Source organism: Cydia pomonella, chromosome 2 (genome assembly GCF_033807575.1).
Source record: "Cydia pomonella isolate Wapato2018A chromosome 2, ilCydPomo1, whole genome shotgun sequence".
Classification (NCBI taxonomy): Eukaryota; Metazoa; Arthropoda; class Insecta; order Lepidoptera; family Tortricidae; genus Cydia; species Cydia pomonella.
In genome coordinates this window covers 29306910-29329426 of record NC_084704.1, presented here as the reverse complement: position 1 = coordinate 29329426, position 22517 = coordinate 29306910, and the positions used below count along the sequence as shown (strand labels likewise).

Below are 22517 nucleotides of genomic sequence, written 5' to 3'. Positions count from 1 at the left end.
TAGATATAGGTTCTCAGCAGTTTAAGAGGGTTGCGATTTTATCGGCCGTCACTTGATGTCGTCGTGTCTGTTGTTGTGTCAGTGCAAGAGCGACGTATGAGTCGCATGACACAACAATGCATAAAAGTGCAACCACCATATCCATGAAGACTAGCAATGTAAAACTCACTACCGATCCGGCCCGGATTTGGAGACCAAAGGCCCCTAGGCACATGGTATGACACTTAGAATTTAGGGGAGCCCCCTTCTCCATCAGAAAACCATTGCTAGGTTGCCATGGCCCCTGGGCCTGGGCGGAAATCCAGCCCTGCTACCGACGCTTGGACGATGACCACGAAGAAAATGCTCTTACTAAAATAAAAGGTAGTAGGAATGAAATCACGAAATGCTTCGAACAATTCAGTTTATTATCGGAATCTCGAACTCTTGACATTCATAATCTTGTTCATTGTAGGTACATATTTGAATTGCAAGTGCAATCGAACATTAAACCTTATCAGGTACATAATAGGCATAAAAATGTATTGTGCGGTGCGGTTACGCATCGATGCAATGACGTCAAATCAATGCGTAAATATAATAGACAAATTTATACGTAAAGCTATACCTAACTCGAATAGGGTAAACTATACGGATGTTGGTCCCTTTCAATCTTATACGCAATAGTGGTGAATTCCCTAAAAAATAGGTACTTCTTAGGGCCAATCATTTGGTAGTTTACCCTATGATTGTGTGCCGCCCATTTATTCAAGTTATTTGTGATGATTTTAATTAAACCTAACTAGGTAAAATCTATACTAATCAATGCCTTATAAATTCAACGTACTAAAAATGTTCAGATTATACACAAAGGCAAGTTTATTTACCTAATCAATTGTTACAACACTCAGAAATTTTCGAGTTCGAGCTTCATTTTATTTTAACAAAACATGAGAGGCGGATTCAAGATGGAACTCTTTATTATGATGTAAAGTTACAAAAAAATGTATGCGTAAGTCTAGGTATGTTTCGTCGAGATAAACGGTACACCACCTCTTTAACCTCTTGAGCGAAAAAATGGAAGATTCCGTTTTGCTTAAAAAGTAACATGTAGTCATTCAGCCCTATTGGTTTTATATAAAAATACAATCTAAGATGCCGCTAGCGAATAAGCACTAATGTATTAAGGCACCGACAACTTAGTTTAGGCGATAAAAAAATAACAATTTACCTACTATAACAATCAAAATTACAACTAATAATTATTAATTATAATTTGTGTAACAATACTAATACTACTAAGGTATCATATAGTTATAGAACAATTTCAATTTGTGTTCAAATATTAAATTATACACAAACATAAATCAAATAGGTGCCGTTCAGGAATGTGACGTAGGTAGTAGATAGATATAGAGAATAAGAAATAGAATAGAACAGTCCCCAGTCAGTGTTGAAATACATAGCAGAGGCGCAACAGCTTCCGCCGTATTTTTTTACCATTAGACGGGCCGTACGATTGTTTACCACCGTCGGGGTATAAAAAGTGCAAATAATTATATCTATGCCACCATGTTTTTTCAAAAATATGTAGGGGAAGCTGTTATAGCTCTGACAGTTTTTTTTTTTCTGATTAAAAATTGTTGTTTACCCGAATATTATAAGATACATTATTAAGTAACAAATACGATATAAAATTAAGGGATTGGGTCATTTATTTTGATGGGGATAGGTTGACAAAAAAAAGGGAAAAGTGTCTAAGGAACAACACCTCTGATGTATCTTGGACATATCCCGTTGTACCTCGGTCATAGAAATAATATTAATTATGAAGTCACAGATATTTTTAGAACATTAACGCCATTCAATACATTTTTCTAATACAAATTATCTGGGAAAAATATACTTAGCTTAGCAATGGTCATATTTTATTTTGGCCTAAAACATTATTTTTTTCTTGAAATACCGGCCGCTCTCAAGTTTCGTTGATAGCTCGATTTTGATAATTAAGAATAAAGTTTCAGATAATACAAATGAAATATTTCAATAACCGTGGCAATGTGAAAATATTGCCAACTGCCCGAGGTAAAACTGGTCCAAGGTACAACAGCTTCCACTACTTTTTATTACTTTACGACCCAATTACTTGACAATTAACAGATGTCAGATGGTGAGCCAACACAAAACAAATTAATTTAGGCCACGTCTATCGCGATCTTCGCTTTTAATTCCCGCAATACGCACTGCACATAGCTAATACACCGGTTAGGAGATTAGTCGCATTCATATCTTTGCCCTTGACTGCAATTACATTTTATTTATTTAATGTAGACTGTACCCATATTTGACAAATCAGAGAACGAGGTATCAGAAAAAGGAAAAACCAAGGAAATATCGCTTATCTATTTTATTGACTGTAGGTATTTCTTTTCGTTTAAAATCATAAATTTAATCGAAATACAATAAAATATTTCAATTTATCTAAATCGCTTCGTTTTTTCCTCATAAGGAAATCCATAGTTTTTCACCGTGTAAAAACCTGGTGACCGCAACACTACGAGCTACCAATGACCCCACCGTTTCTCACTAACCGAGGTTTTCCTAAACAATGATTACTGTAATAAATAATTCTTGGAGAACGGGGCATAATTAACTGCAAAAACATACAGCATTTCTAATAAAATATGCAGGTTTTATTTAAGGTTTTGGCCAGAAAACATTGTTACACTTTTTCCTTTAAACATTAGGTGACTAATGATTCCATCTAATGTTTTGTTTTCCTGTTCAAGACCAACATTAGAAAAAAAACAATTTAAATATAGAACTAATGACCCACATGACAAATATTTTAAACAACATTCAAAGTATATCTACTTTAACTTAAAGTGTAAACACATCACAGAATTGATGATATTTAAATAAATAAAAAAATAAACACACATGCTCCTGACACAAATGGCTGGTCAGACTAGGTACTTCCAAATTATTAAACTACACTATGATAAAAACACCGGAAAAACCCTGATTTAAAGGCTTCAAATGGAATGTCGAAAATAAAAGAAACGACTAGTATCAAATCTCAGTATAATAAGTCGGCCTATTAATTCTAAGCAAATAGAACACATTCGGGAAAACGAAGACCGTGTTAAAACCTATCATGCCATACGTGAAATACTTGTAGCATAATTCTACGATTATTTTATTTTTATTATCTAAACTGTTCTCCGAGTTTCTTAATTCGTTTTTATCCTTGCCCAGTAAAGCACATATGAAGGCATAAGAGACTGATTTACCTATAGCCCTGGTGGCTACAACGCCGCAGAAGCCGAGGATGGTTCTGAGGATGGTGTTGCCCAGCATGTCGATGGAGGGCCAGATGATGGTGTAGGGGGGAGGCGTGGGGGCGGGGGCCATATTGCCGAGCTGGTAGTTGGTCCAGGAGCCCGTTAGGATGCCCGCGCACACGCTGACGATCATGGTCGTATCGCCTCTGAAAAACGTCGAAAACTGGTTAGGGGCGGTTTTTAGTAAACCTGTTTTCCTCGATAAAAGTAAAAAATACAGGAATATAACCTTGACTATCGCGGCATACGCAAAATGATTTTCCCCATGTTTCCATACGTAATCAGGGGAAAGTCACGTTGAGGTTACGGCAGAGTATTGTTTTTTTAGGGCGGCGGAATCATAGAACGTAAAAGGGGAGCCTGAGCAAGTTTCTACATGAGATCATATATAGTGTGATTCAGAATCATAAATAAACGAATAAGACAAAAACGCCGTCAATTATACAAGTAATACATGGAAATCGTACCAAAAAAGAGGTGTTGCCTTACATCAAATGAGGTAGTTCTGTTTTTTATATATATTATTAGTGATGAAATAGTAATGACAAATCCAAGTTTTCCACTTCGAAAGCCCTTCAGATCATTGTGTGTATAATATACAGTAAAGTGAAGGAACTCTTGTTATAACTCGTATCTCTTGTATACCAGGCTTGTCCTTTGGATCCACAGCACTATTTTTGCGGCCAGCGTGTGTGGTAGCATTTCTTCGCCAACCTGATCAGGCAGATCGAAATCGTCATCGGATGGTGGATCAACAACGAATGGTTTTTCAATGTCGGCACACATCTCCGGTCTGGTATATTCTCGCAGGATTGAACATTGCAGTAGTTACAAACAGCTGAGCATTTGAGTGCTGCTTTCCTGTAACCACAACTGCTGGTCCTACCTTTTTTGCAGTTACAGTTAGTTCAAAATTTTGCAAACCTTTGAGAAGCCGTATTTTAGAAACTATTTGGCCTACAAAGACTAATTGCAAATTTCATCTTCTTGAAAATGTGCCTAGTGACTTTTGCTGTAACTCCGGTTTTCGATGGAAAAAAAAAATTAAAAAGTCCTAAAATTAAATCGATTTTCATGTACTTTACAATGATCCCAAGGGCTTTCGAGGTGGAAAACTTGGATTTGTTATTACCATTTCATCACTACCAACATATTAAAAAAACAGAACTACCTCATTTGATGTTAGGTATAATGTACCGATTCCATGGGCTAAAGAAATCGGTGACCAATACGACAAAATCCTTTGAAAATAATGACACACGGTACGTACTAAATCAGAGGAATATGCATTCAAACAATCGATATTGTCTTTCAAATAGTAGTGACATCATGAAATGGATCACAATACCTATACAATCCAAATTTAGTTTATTGTTCATAAAAGTTGAATTTACATACTGTTGGCACGAGCAGTAACCCCCTATCCTGTTATTAAAGCCAAATGGTAATTCCTATACTATAAAAGTAATTTACTTCTAACTATTGTGAGTACATTGCCGCTACCCGTCAAAGGGTAATAAGCATGACACAATAACATGATAGGTTAAGGGCACGCTTTGGCCTCGGAAAAACCCTAACTTTATGGTTGTAGTTATTTCTGATAAAAGCGATAAACGACATGAGGCAACGCTCGTCTTCTAGACAAATATTCATTGTGTCACAAAAATTACTTGTAGCTACATAAAACTCAATTTTGCAAAACAGACATTGACCCTAATAATGTATTGTGTATACTTTTAAATATGGGGGGAAACCCAGTTTTCACGTCCTTGCACTCGTGATAACCGACATATTTTCATTTCCATTGTTGTAGTTGTTGTCATGACCTGGGGTCAGCTTCAGCCAATTTGACATTTTAAGAGTATTCTAGAATATCGACGCTGTTGCAAAAAAAAAATGTTTGAAGACTTGTACAGATGATATGACATAACTATTAGACCGACATAAAAACAATTACAATCACAAAAACCGTATACGTACGAGTATGTAAGCCGGTTTTAGTTACTAGTAGATTTCGTTTTAAATTAGGTATGCCTATACAAATACTACAAATACAAATAGTAAACTATGAAATATTTAAATGACAATAAAATTTAGAGACCGGATTAAATTCATTTTAACGGCCTCCGTACGGCGTACTCTACGGAGTATCTGCAGGACTTAGTTGGTAATGAGTTTGAGTAGTGACCCTGCCTACGAAACTGGAGGTGTTAAGGTCCTTTTTATTTGCGCGATGCGCAATAGGAGCATATGTTTCATATATGGGTTATAACGCTTACCATCAGGCGGGCCGTATGCTTGTTTGCCACCAATTAGTATTAAAAAAAATTTCGTCTGGTACCCTCAATACAAATCTAATTGAGCTACTGTTGCACAAGGTCGATTTGTGTAATATTCAATTTAATTTAATTTATTTATTGAGAAATTCTACAGCGTTTACAATGAATAATATACAAAAAACATGAGTACATTGAACATGAGTATATTGTCCCATTAAAATATGTATTTATTTAGGTAAATATATTCCCATACTTACTCCGCGTCAACGTCCGCCTCGCTGTCAAATTGTACTCATCAATATGTACCATACATATATATCATTAATACCGGCCATCAGCCCATGCGCCAACAGCCAAACGTCTTACCTAGCGGGCGTCCAGTTTTCTGTGTTGGGGTGGTACACAATGACCAGTACGGACACGACCAGTACAACCGCAGGAGCAGCCAGATTGTGAGCAGCCAGTCGTCCGGCGTCACCAGTACAGTTCCTCACCTAGTGGGCGTCCACTTGTCCGCGTTGGGGTGGTACACAATGACCAGCACGGACACGGCCAGCACGACCGCAGGGGACAGCCAGTGTGTCAGCAGCCAGTCGTCCAACGCGTCCACCATAGGTATCAGGAGCACTAGCAGTCCTGAAGCCATGAGCAAGCCCGCTGCTATGTCCTGCACAAGAGAAAGGGGCTGGCTAACATTTAAACTATCCACAATCATAGTGGATCGATCATCGACATCGCACAAACACTTTATAATTCATTACTATATTAATTTATATATCTAACGTTTGCGCTACTACCTGAAGTGTTCTATTAGTCTAAAATTATTTCTTCGATTTATGGATACCCGGTAATGTATTCCGTTGCAATAACTTTCCCATATGAATAACAATAATTAAATCCTAACAAAACCCAAGGAAAACACAGATAGGTATAGGTATTATTTGTAATATTTCCCGACTGTCCCTCTAAAACTTAGGTAGGTAGGTATAATACCTACATTTGCATAGTGACACGCATTCAAACTTAGGCTTGAATCATTGGAGTTACTTTAAGTGATGACATCACAGATCACACCCATTTCACGTAATGGATAGGACAAGAACATTTGTATTGGAACTTCCTCAACTTTCCTTTATTATACACAATAGTAAAAGCGTAAAAGAGACATTTCCGGTAGCGAGTTTTTTTTTGCGCCGAGTAGTTGAGTCGATTTAGTCATGTCATGGCGGCGGTGTTAAACTGAAGTTTCTAGTTACACCTAATTAGGGCCGTTTGTCTTATCTTTTGTTTCGTCTAATCCGATCTGCGTGCCTACTTAAGATGACAATCGTTTGCGCTACGACAACGAAACGATTTCTGTCTCTCTGTCACACTTCCATGTTAGTGCGGTAGAGAGACAGTTAGCGTTTATATTGGCTAGGCCCCGTTGTTACAAAAAAAATTATTCACGTAATCACATGTTTGTTTCATATTCCATATATTATTACTATTAGATCTGTAGTTGTTCTACCCTTTAACTCGCAATGTAGGTTACACATAACTTATGACCCTCTTTTTGTATTATTTTTCTTAACCAGTATCATTAGGACCATTAAGTGTCAAGGAGGCTTAATTAAACCCATTACCTCGGCTATTTCATTGCGCTTTAAAGGGATAACCGTAACTACGTTAACTAAATTTTATGTTGGTTGATGCCACCGGCTCTTAAAAATTTAGACGCTAAACACGTTGCTATATATATATAATATATTTTTCACCTCAGCAGCTCGGCCAAGCCTACTTTCGTCACTCTGGGGAGTGTGGAAATTGCGACTTTCCACACTCCAGGGAGTGAGACAAAGTAGCTTTTTAATTTAGTGAAGGAAAATGAAAAAATCTTTAATATGTTCTCACTACTGATGTGAAAAGTTGTATGTGTCACACGAGAGTAAAGTTATTTTACATCTCGTGTTTTTGAGTCTCTCGCTACGCTCAAGATTCTAACTTAGAATCTTTCGCTTACTCGGGACTCAAAATCAACACTCGCTAGAAAAACTAAATTTCCTCTCTTGTTGCACAAATAACTATTTCATCACACTTGCGCAGTAAGCGTAAGGCGAATTCACGCAAGTGCTACGGGAGCTGGATGGACTTTACTATTTTACTCCCACGGGTGTTATAGCCCTTTAGGGTTCCGTACCAAAAGGAAAAAAAGGAACCTTTATGGTGCGTGCGACTCTGGCCGTCCGTCTGTCTGTCACATTGTTTTTTAATGTTGTCACTAACTCTCTAGTATGGGGTTGTACCAATATAATTTCTGTCGAAGTGAGCGTCGAGAGTGTGATGTTTTGTGCGGTGGAAGACGCTTTGGCATTATTTATGCAACAAAAAACTTGAAATTTCACTAAAGATACCGAACAATATGGAGTAAAGACTGGTTAAGAAAAAGAGAGCAATATTCGCACACCAATATCGAGGCTAGTACCTAGCTTATATTAATATTATACTACTAGTTTCTTATATAAATTTTTCCCGGTAATATCCCTGAATAGTAGGTACCTACTATAAAATTATATCGTAGGTTAATTGTGACAACAATACTGTTATAAAATACATATTTAATATAACAATGAACACGTGGAGCAACATCACGTTTACTTCCAAAGTGATGTATGTCACTAGTCAACTAGTATTGAAAAATTGTTTTTTAATCACTGAATCAGCACTAGGAAAATCCTTTGCGGTGATTCAACTGATAAACGAGGGAAAACCAGGACTGTACCAAACAAGAGAGGTATGCCCTATTATTCATGCGATTATAGTACTTCTTGACAGAGCGTTGCGTCCCAAAATGTTATGAATACGATGTCTGCTTGGGCTGCTTAGAAACTGGCATGCCTGTTTACTTAAGTGTAGATAAATTAACGAGTACATATACGATTACCTGTATGTTTGTAGAAATAATGAGTACTAGTCGTTAAACAAATACGTATGTATATTAAGAGCAAGAGTGGCCTAAATCCATCATATCTTACATGCGATCATACGGTATAATTACTAGAGATTGTTGTCCAGAATGGCGTGACCTTCAAACATATGAGTACATTGGATGAAAATAATAGTTACAAATGTTACTATGAGATACCATTATCGGCGAATAGGTTGTACATTTCTTGAAAAACGAATCGATCTGGTTCCAATAGAAAACTGAGTACTTGCAGTTTCCATAAGTAATAAATAAAACTGTATATTCCATGATATTTACTTAACGGATATATTGTAAAATGTGTTGATAATTTTCTCAAACGTGTGCGTTTGCGTAGCAAAGTTAAAGCAAGATATTAACAAGATAATTCGTTTATTAACTAAATGGTCGTGATTTAAATTATGAATCCTATTTGTAAAAAAGGGTTAAGCAAGGAAAAAATCCTAAATAGTACATTAAGATACAAGTGCGAAAATAGGAAATTCGCAACGAGTGGGATAAATTAAAACACGACCGAAGGGAGTGTTTTCAATGGACACGAGTTGCGAATTGCCTATTCGCAAATGATCGTAGTACAATTTGGCCCTTTACATTTTCGACATGGTTACTTAATGTGTTAATTATCCCACTAGTGCGGTAAAGTAGTATCATATGTAGGTACTGTAAAATATATTAACATAGATAAGAGAGTCCAAAGTCTTCATTGAGCTGCATTGGCCGTATCAATAGTGAACTGGAAGTATTTTAAACGTGTGCCCAGTTTAGTTCGGGTCTTGAAACTATATTAATTAATGGCCTCACAGTTAGGGAATGCAAAAACCGGAGGTTTTCCAAAACCGGTTTTTTCTTCGGTTTTACAAAAAATTTTCAAAATCGAAAATTCTTAAATTCATCGCCATGGAATAAAGAAAAGATTGTTTCACGTGTAAAAACGAATGCTAGTATAGTATATACACGATTATCATTATCATTTTACACGAATAACTGACTATTTTATTGTATTGCATGGGAATTGTCAAATAACTTAATGTTATTTGTAACTAGGAATAGGAACAAAACAATTTTATTAAATTATTTTTTTCTTAAATATATGACAATATCAATTTATAATTTAATGTTATTTGTCTTAAATTAAATGGCCCAATCCGAAATCTTGCTCTAAGTTTTTCGCTGTCTTCTAGTAAATATTCAAGTAGTTAATTCGTTTACTGTTACTACCTTCCTTTATAAAATATTTGCTAAGTTATTATGGATTTGTAAAGTAGGAAATAAATGAAATAAGCTAATACAACAATTCACGTCACGTGTTTCTTCTCGAAAAGTCGATTAGAAACTGATGGTGTTAGCTTAAACTGGGCAAACACAGGTAGTCAAGTAATTCCATTCTTTAGGGTTGGAACTACCCTTTCCTATTAGTGCGAAAGAGACAAAAAAGGTTGTCGGTAAGTCGTTATCACCGAACCAACAATAGACTCTAAAGCTGCCATTGGTATAATTGACTATGTAGAATTTTTCTACAGCGCATCGCATAATAAAATTATAAGTAAGACCTTTTATACCAATTCGTACACCAGCACGGATGTCCTGCCACTGCCAGTGCTTTATATTATTTAAATCTTTCGTATTTTTGTATTTTGTATCGTAAAAATTCATTTAGCGTTACAAATGATCAAACTAACACAACACCACACTATTTGATTTGATGTCGATTCAACCGGTTTAGGACCGATTTATACCCTTATAATGAATAAAACATGCAACTTAGGTAAATAAAAAAAAACCGAATAAAACCGAAACCGGTTTTTTCAAATTCTAAAAACCCGGTTTTGGGTTTCCGTCAAAAAACCGGTTTGCATTCCCTACTCACAGTTAACCATTAGAATATATATTATAAGACGCTGCTGTAATGAGGTTGTCTTCTTTAGGTATATAGTAAGTAAATCAATTTGTCGGGCCATCCTCAGTGTAAGGTCCCGTAGGTACCCGTCCGTCCGTCACAATACCATTTACATAAAAAGTAAAAGGGAGTACCTTCATAGCACTTAGTACGTCTTTTTACTATGAAAGGAAGACTTTTGCGACAACTCAAAATGGCTTAACTGATCATGTTGGCTCTAGGTAGGATTGCCATACGTCCAGTATATACGGTACTGTCACCGTATTTAAATATCGCGTTTAGGGTGACCAGATGTCCAGTATTTTACGGGTTGTTCCGTATTTCAGGCATACATTTTTCATTTTTCCGTAATTTGGCGAAACCAATACGTGACAGTACATTATCCCGTAATTTTATGATTCAATGGCATTTAATGATAAAAATACCATTATCGAACTACATTTATTTTCTCTCAAATAGCGGTGAATTGCATAGGTTAATGTATATCTATAGATGAGAGAATACTCTTTATTGGCACACCTCAGTAAAAGATACAGCTTAAACAAAAACAATTAGCAACACAACAATTATTGTATAGGTTATTTAGTTGTCCCGTATATCGATACCGCTGCAGAATAGCTACATAAATGATCACAATCATTTGTATGTTGTAACCATTTTGTACAATGTGACATTGATATATACATATCAGTTCCGAAAAATTATGGCAACCCTAGCTATAGTTTTATTTATTTATTTAAAATTTATTGCACACATAAAGAAAAATGTACAAATGGCGAACTTAATTCCAAAAGGCATTCTCTACCAGTCAACCATTAGGTCAAACAGAGACATTTGTGTATGTTGGTGCAGGAAAAAATAATAACAAATAATAAGGAAAAAATTAAACGTGAAGTCAAATAATATTAAAAATATATAAATAGTTAAATACTACTACTTATATAATGTATAAAAGTTATGTATGTAGTTATGTTGTGTATGTAGTAGTTTTCGTTTATTAATTATCTTTATTAAGCTCTATTTTAAACCCATTAAACAAAAGTTAGAGGGGATGGGGACCCAATTTTTTTCTTTGGGAGCGATTATTTTGGCATTTTTATTTTACCACTTTGTTACCATGATTGATTTATGTATCCATGCCAAATTGCAGCTTCTTGCTTAGTGCTATCACGGAGCAAACGGGACGGCCGCGGCGCGGATGGACAGGCAGACGGACATGGCGAAACTATAAGGGTTCCTAGTTGACTACAGAATCCTAAAAACAGTTGATTTGCGAACCCCCTCCTTTTTTGTAACTCGACAAAAAAATATGAATGTTTTTAACTAAGGCGGTCTCTCACCGGAGCGGCGAGCAGATCCGCATCAGTGCGATACCTTATCACGTGTGTACCTCGGTCATCATGATACAGAAAAGTTCTTCATTATCTATCCTCCTGTAGCATGAATATAAAAGGTGCCGTTGCCGTGGACGCCCACAATAAAGTACCTTAATAGTAACAACATCTATACGTTTTACTACGCAAGTACAAAATACAGCGCGGTATGCGTCAACATAGGTAATTAGGTACATATTCTGAACTTCTATGTGGTGTTTCCCTAAATTCGTGTGCCCAAGTGACTAACGCCTGACCCTTATCAAAATTCACGGTAAAATTTTAACATTATCACGAGGAAAATAATTAAACATGGAAAAGTAAACGTAAGCAATCAAAACAAGGAAAATGTTTTACTTACTACGAAGTTACAGGCAACTTATTATGCAGGAATATTCGTAGTAAATTCTATAAGCAATAATTTCGGAGAATTAACTCATTCTTTGTTGTTTATCAGAGCCAACCGGGCCGTAATGATAAGAATTTATGTCTGATGGAATATTTCTTTAATGGGGCTCTTCGCTAGCTTTTACTTTATGCCTATAAAAAAAATATCGAAGGTCGTGTAATACTAGGCCAAAGATTCATTGTACTAGCTATAGTATAAGATCCCACGTAAGGCCGATTCACCAATCTGCCTACCGGATGAAACTAACATTTTATAAAATAATATATATTCCTGAATATATTTAAATGGGGTTGCCTATAAAAAACGTCAAGGCTATTTTTAATTAATTTTAGTATTTTTTAATACATTATTATTCTACCGAACGAAAGCTGGTAAGTTCCAATGGAAAGTATACAACATACACAATATGAATCAACTAGGTAGCCTATCTTTTTCTGGTCACTATAATATTACCAAGGAAAATTGGAAATAGAGGTGGATTGTCAAAGAAAATTTTGTAGCCACAGTAAATTTACTGTAATGTTTCGACACATGATTAAAACTTTTAAAACGCCATCCTTATTCATTCACTGATATGTGTTAAATTTGTTAAATATCAAAAAGTGGCGCCATCTAATAGATCAAAGGCCCAAGCATCGTTTCGAGCGATGGCGTCACAACCTTTAGGCGATGCACGATAGAATTTAATGTGTTGCAACTTATTTCGGCACTTTAGCTAATGACCATTTATTTCATACTGGCTACACCTGACCCGAGTATCCGACTTACCAGAACGCTGTGCATGCCCAGATATACGCGGCTGACGCAGATCAGTGTACACCACGAGACGGCGATCATGGCACCCCAATGTACTGGGTACTCGTACCTAGGACAAAAATAGTACATTTAAAACAAAATAGGTAGAGTTACTAGTTAAAGATTAACTAGTCTTAGTGCTAACGCACTTAATAACAATGCTAACTTTCTGCTCGTCTTCTGGATTAACGCAATCTCATACACGGGTCTAGGTACTCGTGTAACCAATGTTACAATGTGCCCCATTATGCCACGCATACTATGCAAGTATGTTGTTAAAATAAATACTTGATTATCCCGATTATATCTCATCATATTCTATTGCAAATATCCAAAGTTACTTAAATAGTGTTTTATTAATATATCTTTCCCAGATAAATACCGTATAGCAGCAGTCGCTTACACTCTTCTTAAAATTGTTTCGATGTAAATATAAAATTATGTTTACCATAAGCGCCAGTTCCTACATAGAGACACCATTTTAATCTATAAGACCTTTGCATTAAAATAGATGTAAGAATTAAGATATCTGTTTTGTTTGTGAACGATTACTTGAGGTTATCATAATTATTATGAATTCGGCTGAATGAGAGATGACGCACAAGTGATAGTTTAAATGCCACGGGTAAACATAAATTGGCCCTTCAGAATCTTAGTTACCAGCGGTTTGTGATTAACAGATAGTTTTTACTCTACTGCCGTATAGGAGAGCTATCTAACTTTTTGACAGGGCCGATCCGGCTGACGGATTACACACGTGATAACACTCAGGACTTGTGGGAGTGACCACAGTGAGATAGACCACACCAAAATTGCTTGCGAAGCCTAACCTAACCTAACCTAACAGTCGCGCTTTATTAAATTTCATGGGTCCGGTCGTGTCCCACTGCTGGCCAAAGGCCTCCCCTCAATTTCTCCACTGGTTTCGATCCAGTGCTATCGGCTATGTCTGGCCACTCCTTTAATAAGGAGTCCATCATCGCCGGCGAGGTCTGCCAGATCCCCAATTTGAACGTTCGGGCTCCTACTCCGTAGTGACTTTGCCCCGCAACTCATTCGACGTTCGGCACCCATGACCCATCCAGTTCCATTTTAGCTTGGCCGCCATTCGAGCTACATCCACGATTTGTATTTTGGAGCGCAGCGTGGAGTTCTGGACTCAATCCACCAATTTAACACTTAATTTGCTACGCTCCATGGCTCGTTGACACTTCTATTACTAAGAGGGGCAGTTTGGACTTCTCAGCTTGAAATATGCATATGTCAATGAGCTTCCGTTTAAGTGATACGGAAACATTAACTTATATTGCTTCTGGCCTGAGGGCTGCCACACCGAATACGGCGCTATATGTATTGCACCTGCATGTTTTCGCCACGGCAGAAGATGTAGTGGACTATGTCCGCAAGAAAATCCGTTACGAGCTGAAAGTGTTCCAGCTCCGATCGCGCCATTACGTGCACTTCAGCTCGTTTGTGGTGCGCGTGCCGCGGCCGCTGCTGGAAACCATCGGGAGCGCTGACTCCTTGCCGAAGGGTGTGATATTTCGGCGGTTTCGTGGGAATCCTCCGAATCCTGCACCGGAACAGAAAATTGCGTCGCCAAAAAGATTTTTAGATTTTAAGATTTTTACCATTGTATGTATCGTAAGGTTTATGTGGGCCTTAGTTGCCTGAACTGAGTAGTTGAGTTGCTGTGAAAGTGCTAGCTTAAGCCTATTTACAGAATAAACGTTTTGATTTAGATTTTTTGATTTTGAAAATAAATTATATTTAATTTAATTTAATATATTGAAGTTTACCACTTATACATATATTGTATTGCCTTACTGTACTAGAAAGATATAGTTTTAATTTATACATTTTTTAATTTGTAAATACTAGGTACCTAACCCAATAATTATGCAATAATGATGCGGTGGGACAGTCACGTCAGCTGGTTGTGTAGTAGGCTTAACACAGGAGCGCCGCGACAATATCTCGGCCACGTCCTTCTCTAACTGTATTAATTAGAGAGGGACGAGTAGTCTATCTTGCTGTCGAAATACTGTCACGGAGCTTCTGTGCTGATTGACTAATATAAAGTTCATAGTTTTAAAGACTACGATGCACACTATGGCACTTTGCTTACGATGTGCACAATGCATGCATATTTGCTTCACGAAAAATCCGCTTCTACAAATAGACCCTGGTTTCCTAGGGAGTTACAGTTTTTTTTTTTTTTAATTATGTCACTTATTCATACAAACCGAGTAGCATAAATGAGTTTTACTTTTAAAATACTGACGTTTATAATTTAATATTTTTGTTTATGTTTAAAATTAAATAATTCAATTAACAGCCGTTTAAAATATTTTTACATAATTATTAATCGTGGCTGAATGCCGAATAGGTCTGTGCCTTCGATGCCTCACCTGCCAAGAAATTACAAAATGGCGGACGAATGTTTGATATGTCACCGTATTTAAGAATCATTTCGCTTAAAATTTAGTATTTTCTTCCCAAGTGTGATGAAAAACATTAAACATTGTGTGTAACTCCGGGGGTAAGAATATTGCAAACTCGGGTCTTTAATTCCCTCCAGCCTCCGGCTGTCGGGAATTACCACCCTCGTATGCAGAAATTTCACCTACCCCCCTCGATGCACAATGTACTATTGTACGAATATCACGAAATCTGGCCTCTGGATATAAAATACTATGTAATGAATATGATACGTTCCCAAAATCCATCCTAGTTGGTGTAAAATTAACTTTGTCTGTCTGTCTCCCTTTTCACGCTTAAGAGGGAATTATACCACGTGATCGTCCATACAAAAAGAGAAAACGTTTTTCCACTTCTAAATATTTTCCATTCTCCATGATTTTCTTGTATGTTATTGACACAATGAAAAACTACGTTTATAGATTTTTCTTTTTTCTAAATTTGCAAAACTTTTTTTTTTTCAAAAAAGCGAACCCTATAATATATTATGCTGAAGCGATCGACATAAAAATCAAAGTGATTTGTTAGAATTTAGTTAGTGGATAACGTTTTTTCCCGAAATGGAATTTCATAGAAAAAGTACCGTTATTTCGCTAGGATTGCAAAGCTATTCTTCCCAAAAGCTTTAACTTTAAGCCTTTAACTTTTTGCTCGCGACGGAGGCACGCAGGCACTTTCAGGCATTTAAGGCGTCCTGAGAACTAGGAAGGAAGCTGCAAATGGAATAAACAATACTCGTACCTATGTAAATTCAGATCCAAAAGTTTGCTAAACTGTTGCCAAGAGTATTCAGCGTAGGCAAGAAATTAATTGAAGAATTTAATTATGAAGGAAGACTTACCTATCTTGGTACAAAGATAAAGCAGATAAGTACTTAAACAAAACGTAAAGTACCTTTATTTATTTTATTAGTTTCTCCGTATTTTTTACAAATGTCTCATGTATATCACAAACATTGCTTATGGAATGGTAATAAGGTTTCAAATTCTCTTAATGTGTTACTGGCGCAGAAGACGTTATTTATGTCCACTTACAATGTAACTTAGCAAGTACCTAATCCTAAGAGAATTTTTCTTATCGACCGTTTAGTTTTCCTTTTTTTTCCGTTAATCGTATATGTATAATACCTATAAGTCCTACAACTAATATTAGAACCTTGAGCTATGGCTATGTTGACATCCCACTTGAAAATATAGATTACATAGATTACAAAGACTTTTAGCTTGCCTGATATTATAATTCAACTGTCAATGCTTTACTCGTATTATTACATACCAACAATTGTTGAAATATATTTTATTGATATTCAATGGTAGTTTTTTAACCAAGGGATGAACGGCACCAAGGGACCAAAGGCCAAATTAAAAAATCCGGCCAGAATCCTAATCTACAGGGTTTTCTGAATCATAAGTACTTAAACCCATAACCCTATTTTTTGGTGAAGTCGCAGTCGAGTAAAATGTTGATATTGGGGTAGATCATGTACAAATGTATAGACAAAAGTTGAATTCATATTCGTCCGAGTTTCCTATTAAGAGAATGTCTCCTGGAAGTGTATAAGCGCTAAGCCTTCAGCAAGTATTTTCTATAACAAGATGTATTTTTTCGCAAAGATATCTAGGACTTTTTTGTGTAAAATTTCATTAAGGCTTTAAGGTTTTCTTACACCATATTTTCATAGAGAACGTAGATTTTGAGTAAAACGCGAATTTCTCCAGGATGATACACATTTTCCAAGATGGCTGCGATTCCTCGAGGTCCCCAAATGTCAAATGGTGTGGACATGAAAAAGGGGCCTTTAATTTACATACATACCGAATTTCGGGACTGTCTCTGAGATTTCGAGGTTTGGTCTATTACGATTGTGCTATACCTAAGACTAAAACTCCCTATGGCCGAAACATATGAGTGCAACTCGCTTCATAGATAAACAATATGCCACTTTCAGAGCATGAGAAATAAAAAGGAATTATAATGGTCTACTAAAAATAACCTATTAAATAAATATTATTAAAATGTTCGTATTCATATTGTATTCACACTTTATGGTTTAAAAATCACTTAGATAATTCATAAATAAATGAATGATTTGACTGTATTAAAAAAAACGCACCATGTATGAATAAAGCACCAGAACATTAATTAAGAAACATAGACTGAAGTTATTTTACACATTTTTTTTTATTTTATAAATCGTATAGAACTATAAAGAGTAGGTAACTTGACCGTGACCTTGGAATGTTTCATATAAATTCCATACTGGCAAATCGTTTTGACAGTTCGAAAATAGGTAATGATTCAGCATCAGCTCCATCTTGGATACTGCTCTCCCAAGCACTCATCAAGATGAGTTGCATTACCAAATCGGCGTGTCTATGTTGCTCCAAATCCATACACTCTCTCTGATCTGGTGTTGCAGGCGTCCATAGGCTACGGTGACTGCTTACCATCAGGCGGACCGTATAGTTGTTTGCCACCGACGTGGTATAAAAAAATCTGAGATCCACTAGGTACTGCCAGGGTTCAGGGTCATTTATTTGAGTAGAAGAAGTTTGTATTAATATGCTTATTTTTATTTATAATTTTAGTAATATCAAGCAATAGTAACATTCATTATTATTTTACGAAATTATTTTATTCCATTAAACGTTAATGCAATTGAGAGTGATTGTAATTAATTTAATTCTAATTAACTTTAATTAAATTAACACTTAATGCAATTAATTAATTTCCGAATTAATGGTTAATGCCATTGGTTAATGGTTAATTCGAATTAACAATTACGGCCAACACTGGTAACAGGGGACTTTCTTTCTCTAATCATTATTGCCTATTTATTATACTAGTGGCTCTGTGAGCTGTAGACCTTGCAATAAGCTTAGAAAATGTAAAAGTGAAAAATACTTATTTGGTTGAGTCATTATCACAGTGAACTTACAATGGTTTTAAGCGCCATGGAATATTCGTACTTAAGTCCTTTATGGCAATTTTCACATTTGGAACAATTTCCAAAAACTGAATTCGTCAAAAAAATCTACTTCATCATAGTATTTCACGAGAATCGGTTGATAATTGCGACCTGTAGAGGAGAACATCCGTACATATGAAAGCAAATTGCCTGAGTTCAAACGGAGACCTTTGCTAACACTTCGGTCAATTAAGTAAATCACCTGTCCATAGTGTACAGCAGCACGGAGAATGGTATTGAAACTCCAACCATTGCATGTGTGGACGGCATGCCATACTCAATGGCCCATTTGGTCTGCAGCTTCTTGACCGGGTACCCTGGCCGGGGCCACCGGATTATGTCCTTCACACCTTGTCCTGGAATTCGAGATATATAGTTCTCTGAGCATTATTTGTATAAGAATTGTGTTTTATAATTAATAAAGCAGAATTTTTATAAATTTATGCCCCTCCCCTTGGCCATCAGCCATATGAACTGCCCCTAGCCATCAGCTGGCGACGCCCTTGAGTACAATTGATATTTCACATCAATTGTAATTGACTCAACCGCATACAATGATTATTTTGATAAACCTAACCTATGGCCTTCCTTGGAACTCAAGCTATTTTCATACCAAATTCAACAATTCTTAATTTAAATCGGTCTAGAATCAATTGTACAAAATACCATTTTATTCACACACTGTTGACAAAGGAGTGGACTTAAACTAAATGCCTGCTTTAATAGGTGATACATATCATATTGAGAGGAAAAACAAATGTATTCAGTAGATATATTTTAATAAAATTACCATACTAAATATTATCCTAGCTATTTAGGTTTCCGTCCGTTCATGGACGAAAACTAAATATTTCATAAAATTGGTATGTTAGTTCTCGTCCACTAAATCTCTATGATTTCTTATAAAAAAACTTCATAAAACTAATGACTTTTGATTTTATTATACTTCTAAGTGTACATACATACTAAAAATATAAAATAGCTTAAATAGTAATTAAACTTTCCATGAACATTTGCAGTTTCTTGGTTTTATGACCTCTGAAGGGCAGATGTGAAGCTGCAACTAATACACCGTATTTTTATTGAATTCCGTTAACTCCGGAGTATGGGTACTTACCCATACCTATGCCATTTAGTTTCCTTAAATGGCATAGTTCATTTTCAAAAAATATATATTTTTTAATATTTTTTTATTTTTATAAAAGTAATTAAATGTTGCATATAGCATTCTTGTAATACAGGCTTTACATTTAATTGAACCAAACAATTGAAAACTGTGACATATCAATGTCATTGCGATCAATTGTACAAGATAGTATTTACATTTAGTAGCAAATGTACACACTCGTACTAAACACTAATCAATATGTAAACAGGACCTAAGGCAAGTGCATACGCTCGTAAGGGCCTTATCAGATAAAAATAAATTATTGACTATCTCCGAAATGTTAACTTCATTTCGGAGATGCTCTTCTTTCTATGAGAAATTTACTTAATTTAAGCTCAGGAATGGACCCTTGAAATTAACGGAAATAAAAAACAAGTGCGAGTCGGATTCGCGCACGAAGGGTTCCGTACCATTATCCAAAAATCGCTTTTTTGTATGGGAGCCCCCTTAAATATTTATTTTATTGTTTTTAGTATTTGTTGTTATAGCAGCAACAGAAATACATAATCTGTAGAAATTTCAACTGGCTAACTATCACGGTTCAGGATCTATTGAGATTCTTCACCATCAAACATTACATCAAACCAATATAGCTTTTAATGTATTGACATAAGGATAAGTAATCAGTAACCTTCTGAATTTGTATCTAAGTGTAACATGTGATAAGATTTAAAGTGTGACTCATAACACCAAGGATAACATTTGTTACTCATCAATTTAATTATCTAAAGACAACATTTTAATGACTGGTCTGGTCTAATGGGTAGTGACCCTGCCTATGAAGCTGAAGTTGACCCAGGACGGGTTCAAATCCTGGTAAGGGCATTTATTTGTGTGATGAGCATGAATATTATATTTATATATATATATATATATATATATATATATATATATATATATACATAGAAAACACTCAGGAACAAATATCCATAAATAAATAAATATTATAGGACAATATTACACAAATTGGCTAAGTCCCACAGTAAGCTCAATAAGGCTTGTGTTGAGGGTACTTAGACAACAATATATATAATATATAAATATTTATAAATACTTAAATACATAGAAAACACCCATGACTCAGGAACAAATATCCATGCTCATCACACGAATAAATGCCCTTACCAGGATTTGAACCCGGGACCATCAGCTTCGCCCGGGATCCATATATATATTAACACAAGCCTTGTTGAGCTTACTGTGGGACTAAGTCAATTTGTGTAATAATCTCCTATAATATTTATTTATTTATTTAAAGACAGGAAAAAAAAACAAAAATCTAAATAAGTTATATTTACCTAGGTACATACAAACAGTCCAGACAAGTATCACTCTCCTGCCGACCGCACCATCAATATTCCAGAACCAAAAGGGTATAAATGTGGCATAGAATATCTCATCCCCAAGTGCAGTGCCGATGACGAACAACCAGTACCAGAACTTATTGTTGATATGGCACTCGACCTCCTCCACGCTCTCGCCTGAAGTGTCCGTATCGTACGAGGTTTGAGAACTGCTCGAGATGTTGCTGGGCGCCCGTTTGTGCTGCCTAATATCACTGCCATTATCCTTCTCACGTTCCAACCTCTCGGAGTACATGACTTCACCACCGCCTTCGTTATCCCGAACACTGTTCTTGTATATAACTCCAAAAAAGTTCTGCACTTTGACGACCAACAAAGGGTCTTTTAAATAGTCTATGAAGTCGTCCCACATGTTTGAAATTTAAATTTACTATTGCTTTCGATTTATATTCTAGAATTAATCACGTCCGATCCCTTGATATCCTTGATCTGTCAAACTTGACAATTTGACGGATTTTGACGTTTTGCCTTTTATGTCAGTATTGCCAGATAAAAAATAAAAAATTATAAGGGCTTCCCAGACATCACAATTCAGCTGTATTTTTGCTGTTAATCTTTTTAAATTTCGTTATCTCCCTCTCTATAACTCTTGCATATTCGAGCGATAAACCGAGCGACATTTCGATTTTCGTATTTCGTGGTAGGCCTTTGTATACAAAACGCTTTGGTACATTAATGTCATAGTAAAAAATTCCCCGCAATTTGCAAATTTCGGTTTTCGCGGTAAACCCCCTACGCTAACAGTCGGGTGTACTGGAGTTATCTTGGTTGGGTGAGCTTATCTCTTTCTCACTTTCACTCATAGCTACGTTGATAAAGGTCTCTCCAAACGTCATCGATAATCCCGTGCGTGATGCAATTTGCAATACAGACAGCAATTGCCAACCGAATGCTATTTGTTGCAAGTTTCAACGTTTGTAGAAGAATTAACTATGTACGGCGAACGATTAAGTCATGCGGTCCGGTACGCTCGTCTGTTAAGGGTAGGTAGTCTATGCAGGGCATTCAATGGTAATTGACCTCGGAAACGTCAAAAATGTCAAAATAAGTTCAGCTGTTGAGAGGGTTTTTTGTTTACTTCTGTTTTAAAGGCATAGCCAAATAAATTCTTGAAAATACTTTTATTGCTTAATTTTATTGTTTTAAAGCCATGTATACCAATGGCTGTATAAGTAATAGTTATTAAAAGTTAACGGTAGTTTTTAGTTAAGACTATGGCCTCGTCAATAAGTATATTATCTTGAGTCTCCTGGATCGCATAGTGCAGTGCTCGGCGTAAAAGTAGGTAAGTTACTTGTTACTCCAAATGTATAACATTCATATAAAGTTCGGCAACTTTTAGTTTTGTTAATTACTGGAACTAATTTACTTGCATTATTTTGTTAAAACTACCTACCACTTTTAAGCAATAACTTTGAAAAATGCTAACATGATATTAGAAACTGTAATAAGACAAAAGAAATTACGGAAGGGTAAAAGATCGTAAATAATATTG

The 22517-nt window shown here is 36.0% G+C and overlaps 2 protein-coding genes across 2 annotated transcripts in view; one reads left to right on the top strand and one right to left on the bottom strand.

Annotated features, from left to right (window-relative positions):
* Window positions 1-386: 386 nt before the first annotated feature.
* LOC133534867 (sphingosine-1-phosphate phosphatase 1-like) lies at window positions 387-21500 on the bottom strand. The gene is made up of 5 exons (XM_061874162.1): window positions 20957-21500; window positions 18693-18846; window positions 13015-13111; window positions 6097-6269; window positions 387-3469 (listed from the first exon to the last, which is right to left on the bottom strand). Exons 1-5 carry the CDS (start codon window positions 21372-21374, stop codon window positions 3052-3054), a joined length of 1260 nt encoding a protein of 419 aa, XP_061730146.1. The 5' UTR covers window positions 21375-21500; the 3' UTR covers window positions 387-3051.
* A 450-nt stretch (window positions 21501-21950) lies between these two features.
* The window catches only part of LOC133515510 (uncharacterized), a 56897-nt gene continuing 56330 nt past the window's right edge, over window positions 21951-22517 (top strand). The window contains exon 1 of the mRNA XM_061848056.1: window positions 21951-22307. The gene's annotated coding sequence lies outside the window, so the exon portion shown is untranslated. The remainder of the gene's footprint in view (window positions 22308-22517) is intronic.

Bases quoted from the DNA above. Each gene is read 5' to 3' on its own strand.
- LOC133534867 (XM_061874162.1), bottom strand. From the start codon at position 21,374: ATGTGGGACGACTTCATAGACTATTTAAAAGACCCTTTGTTGGTCGTC. The intron at 6,270-13,014 runs GTAAGTCGGATA...TCTCTTGTGCAG, and splicing joins TGGGCATGCACAGCGTTCTG to GACATAGCAGCGGGCTTGCT. The intron at 3,470-6,096 runs GTGAGGAACTGT...GACGTTTTTCAG, and splicing joins GACAAGTGGACGCCCACTAG to AGGCGATACGACCATGATCG.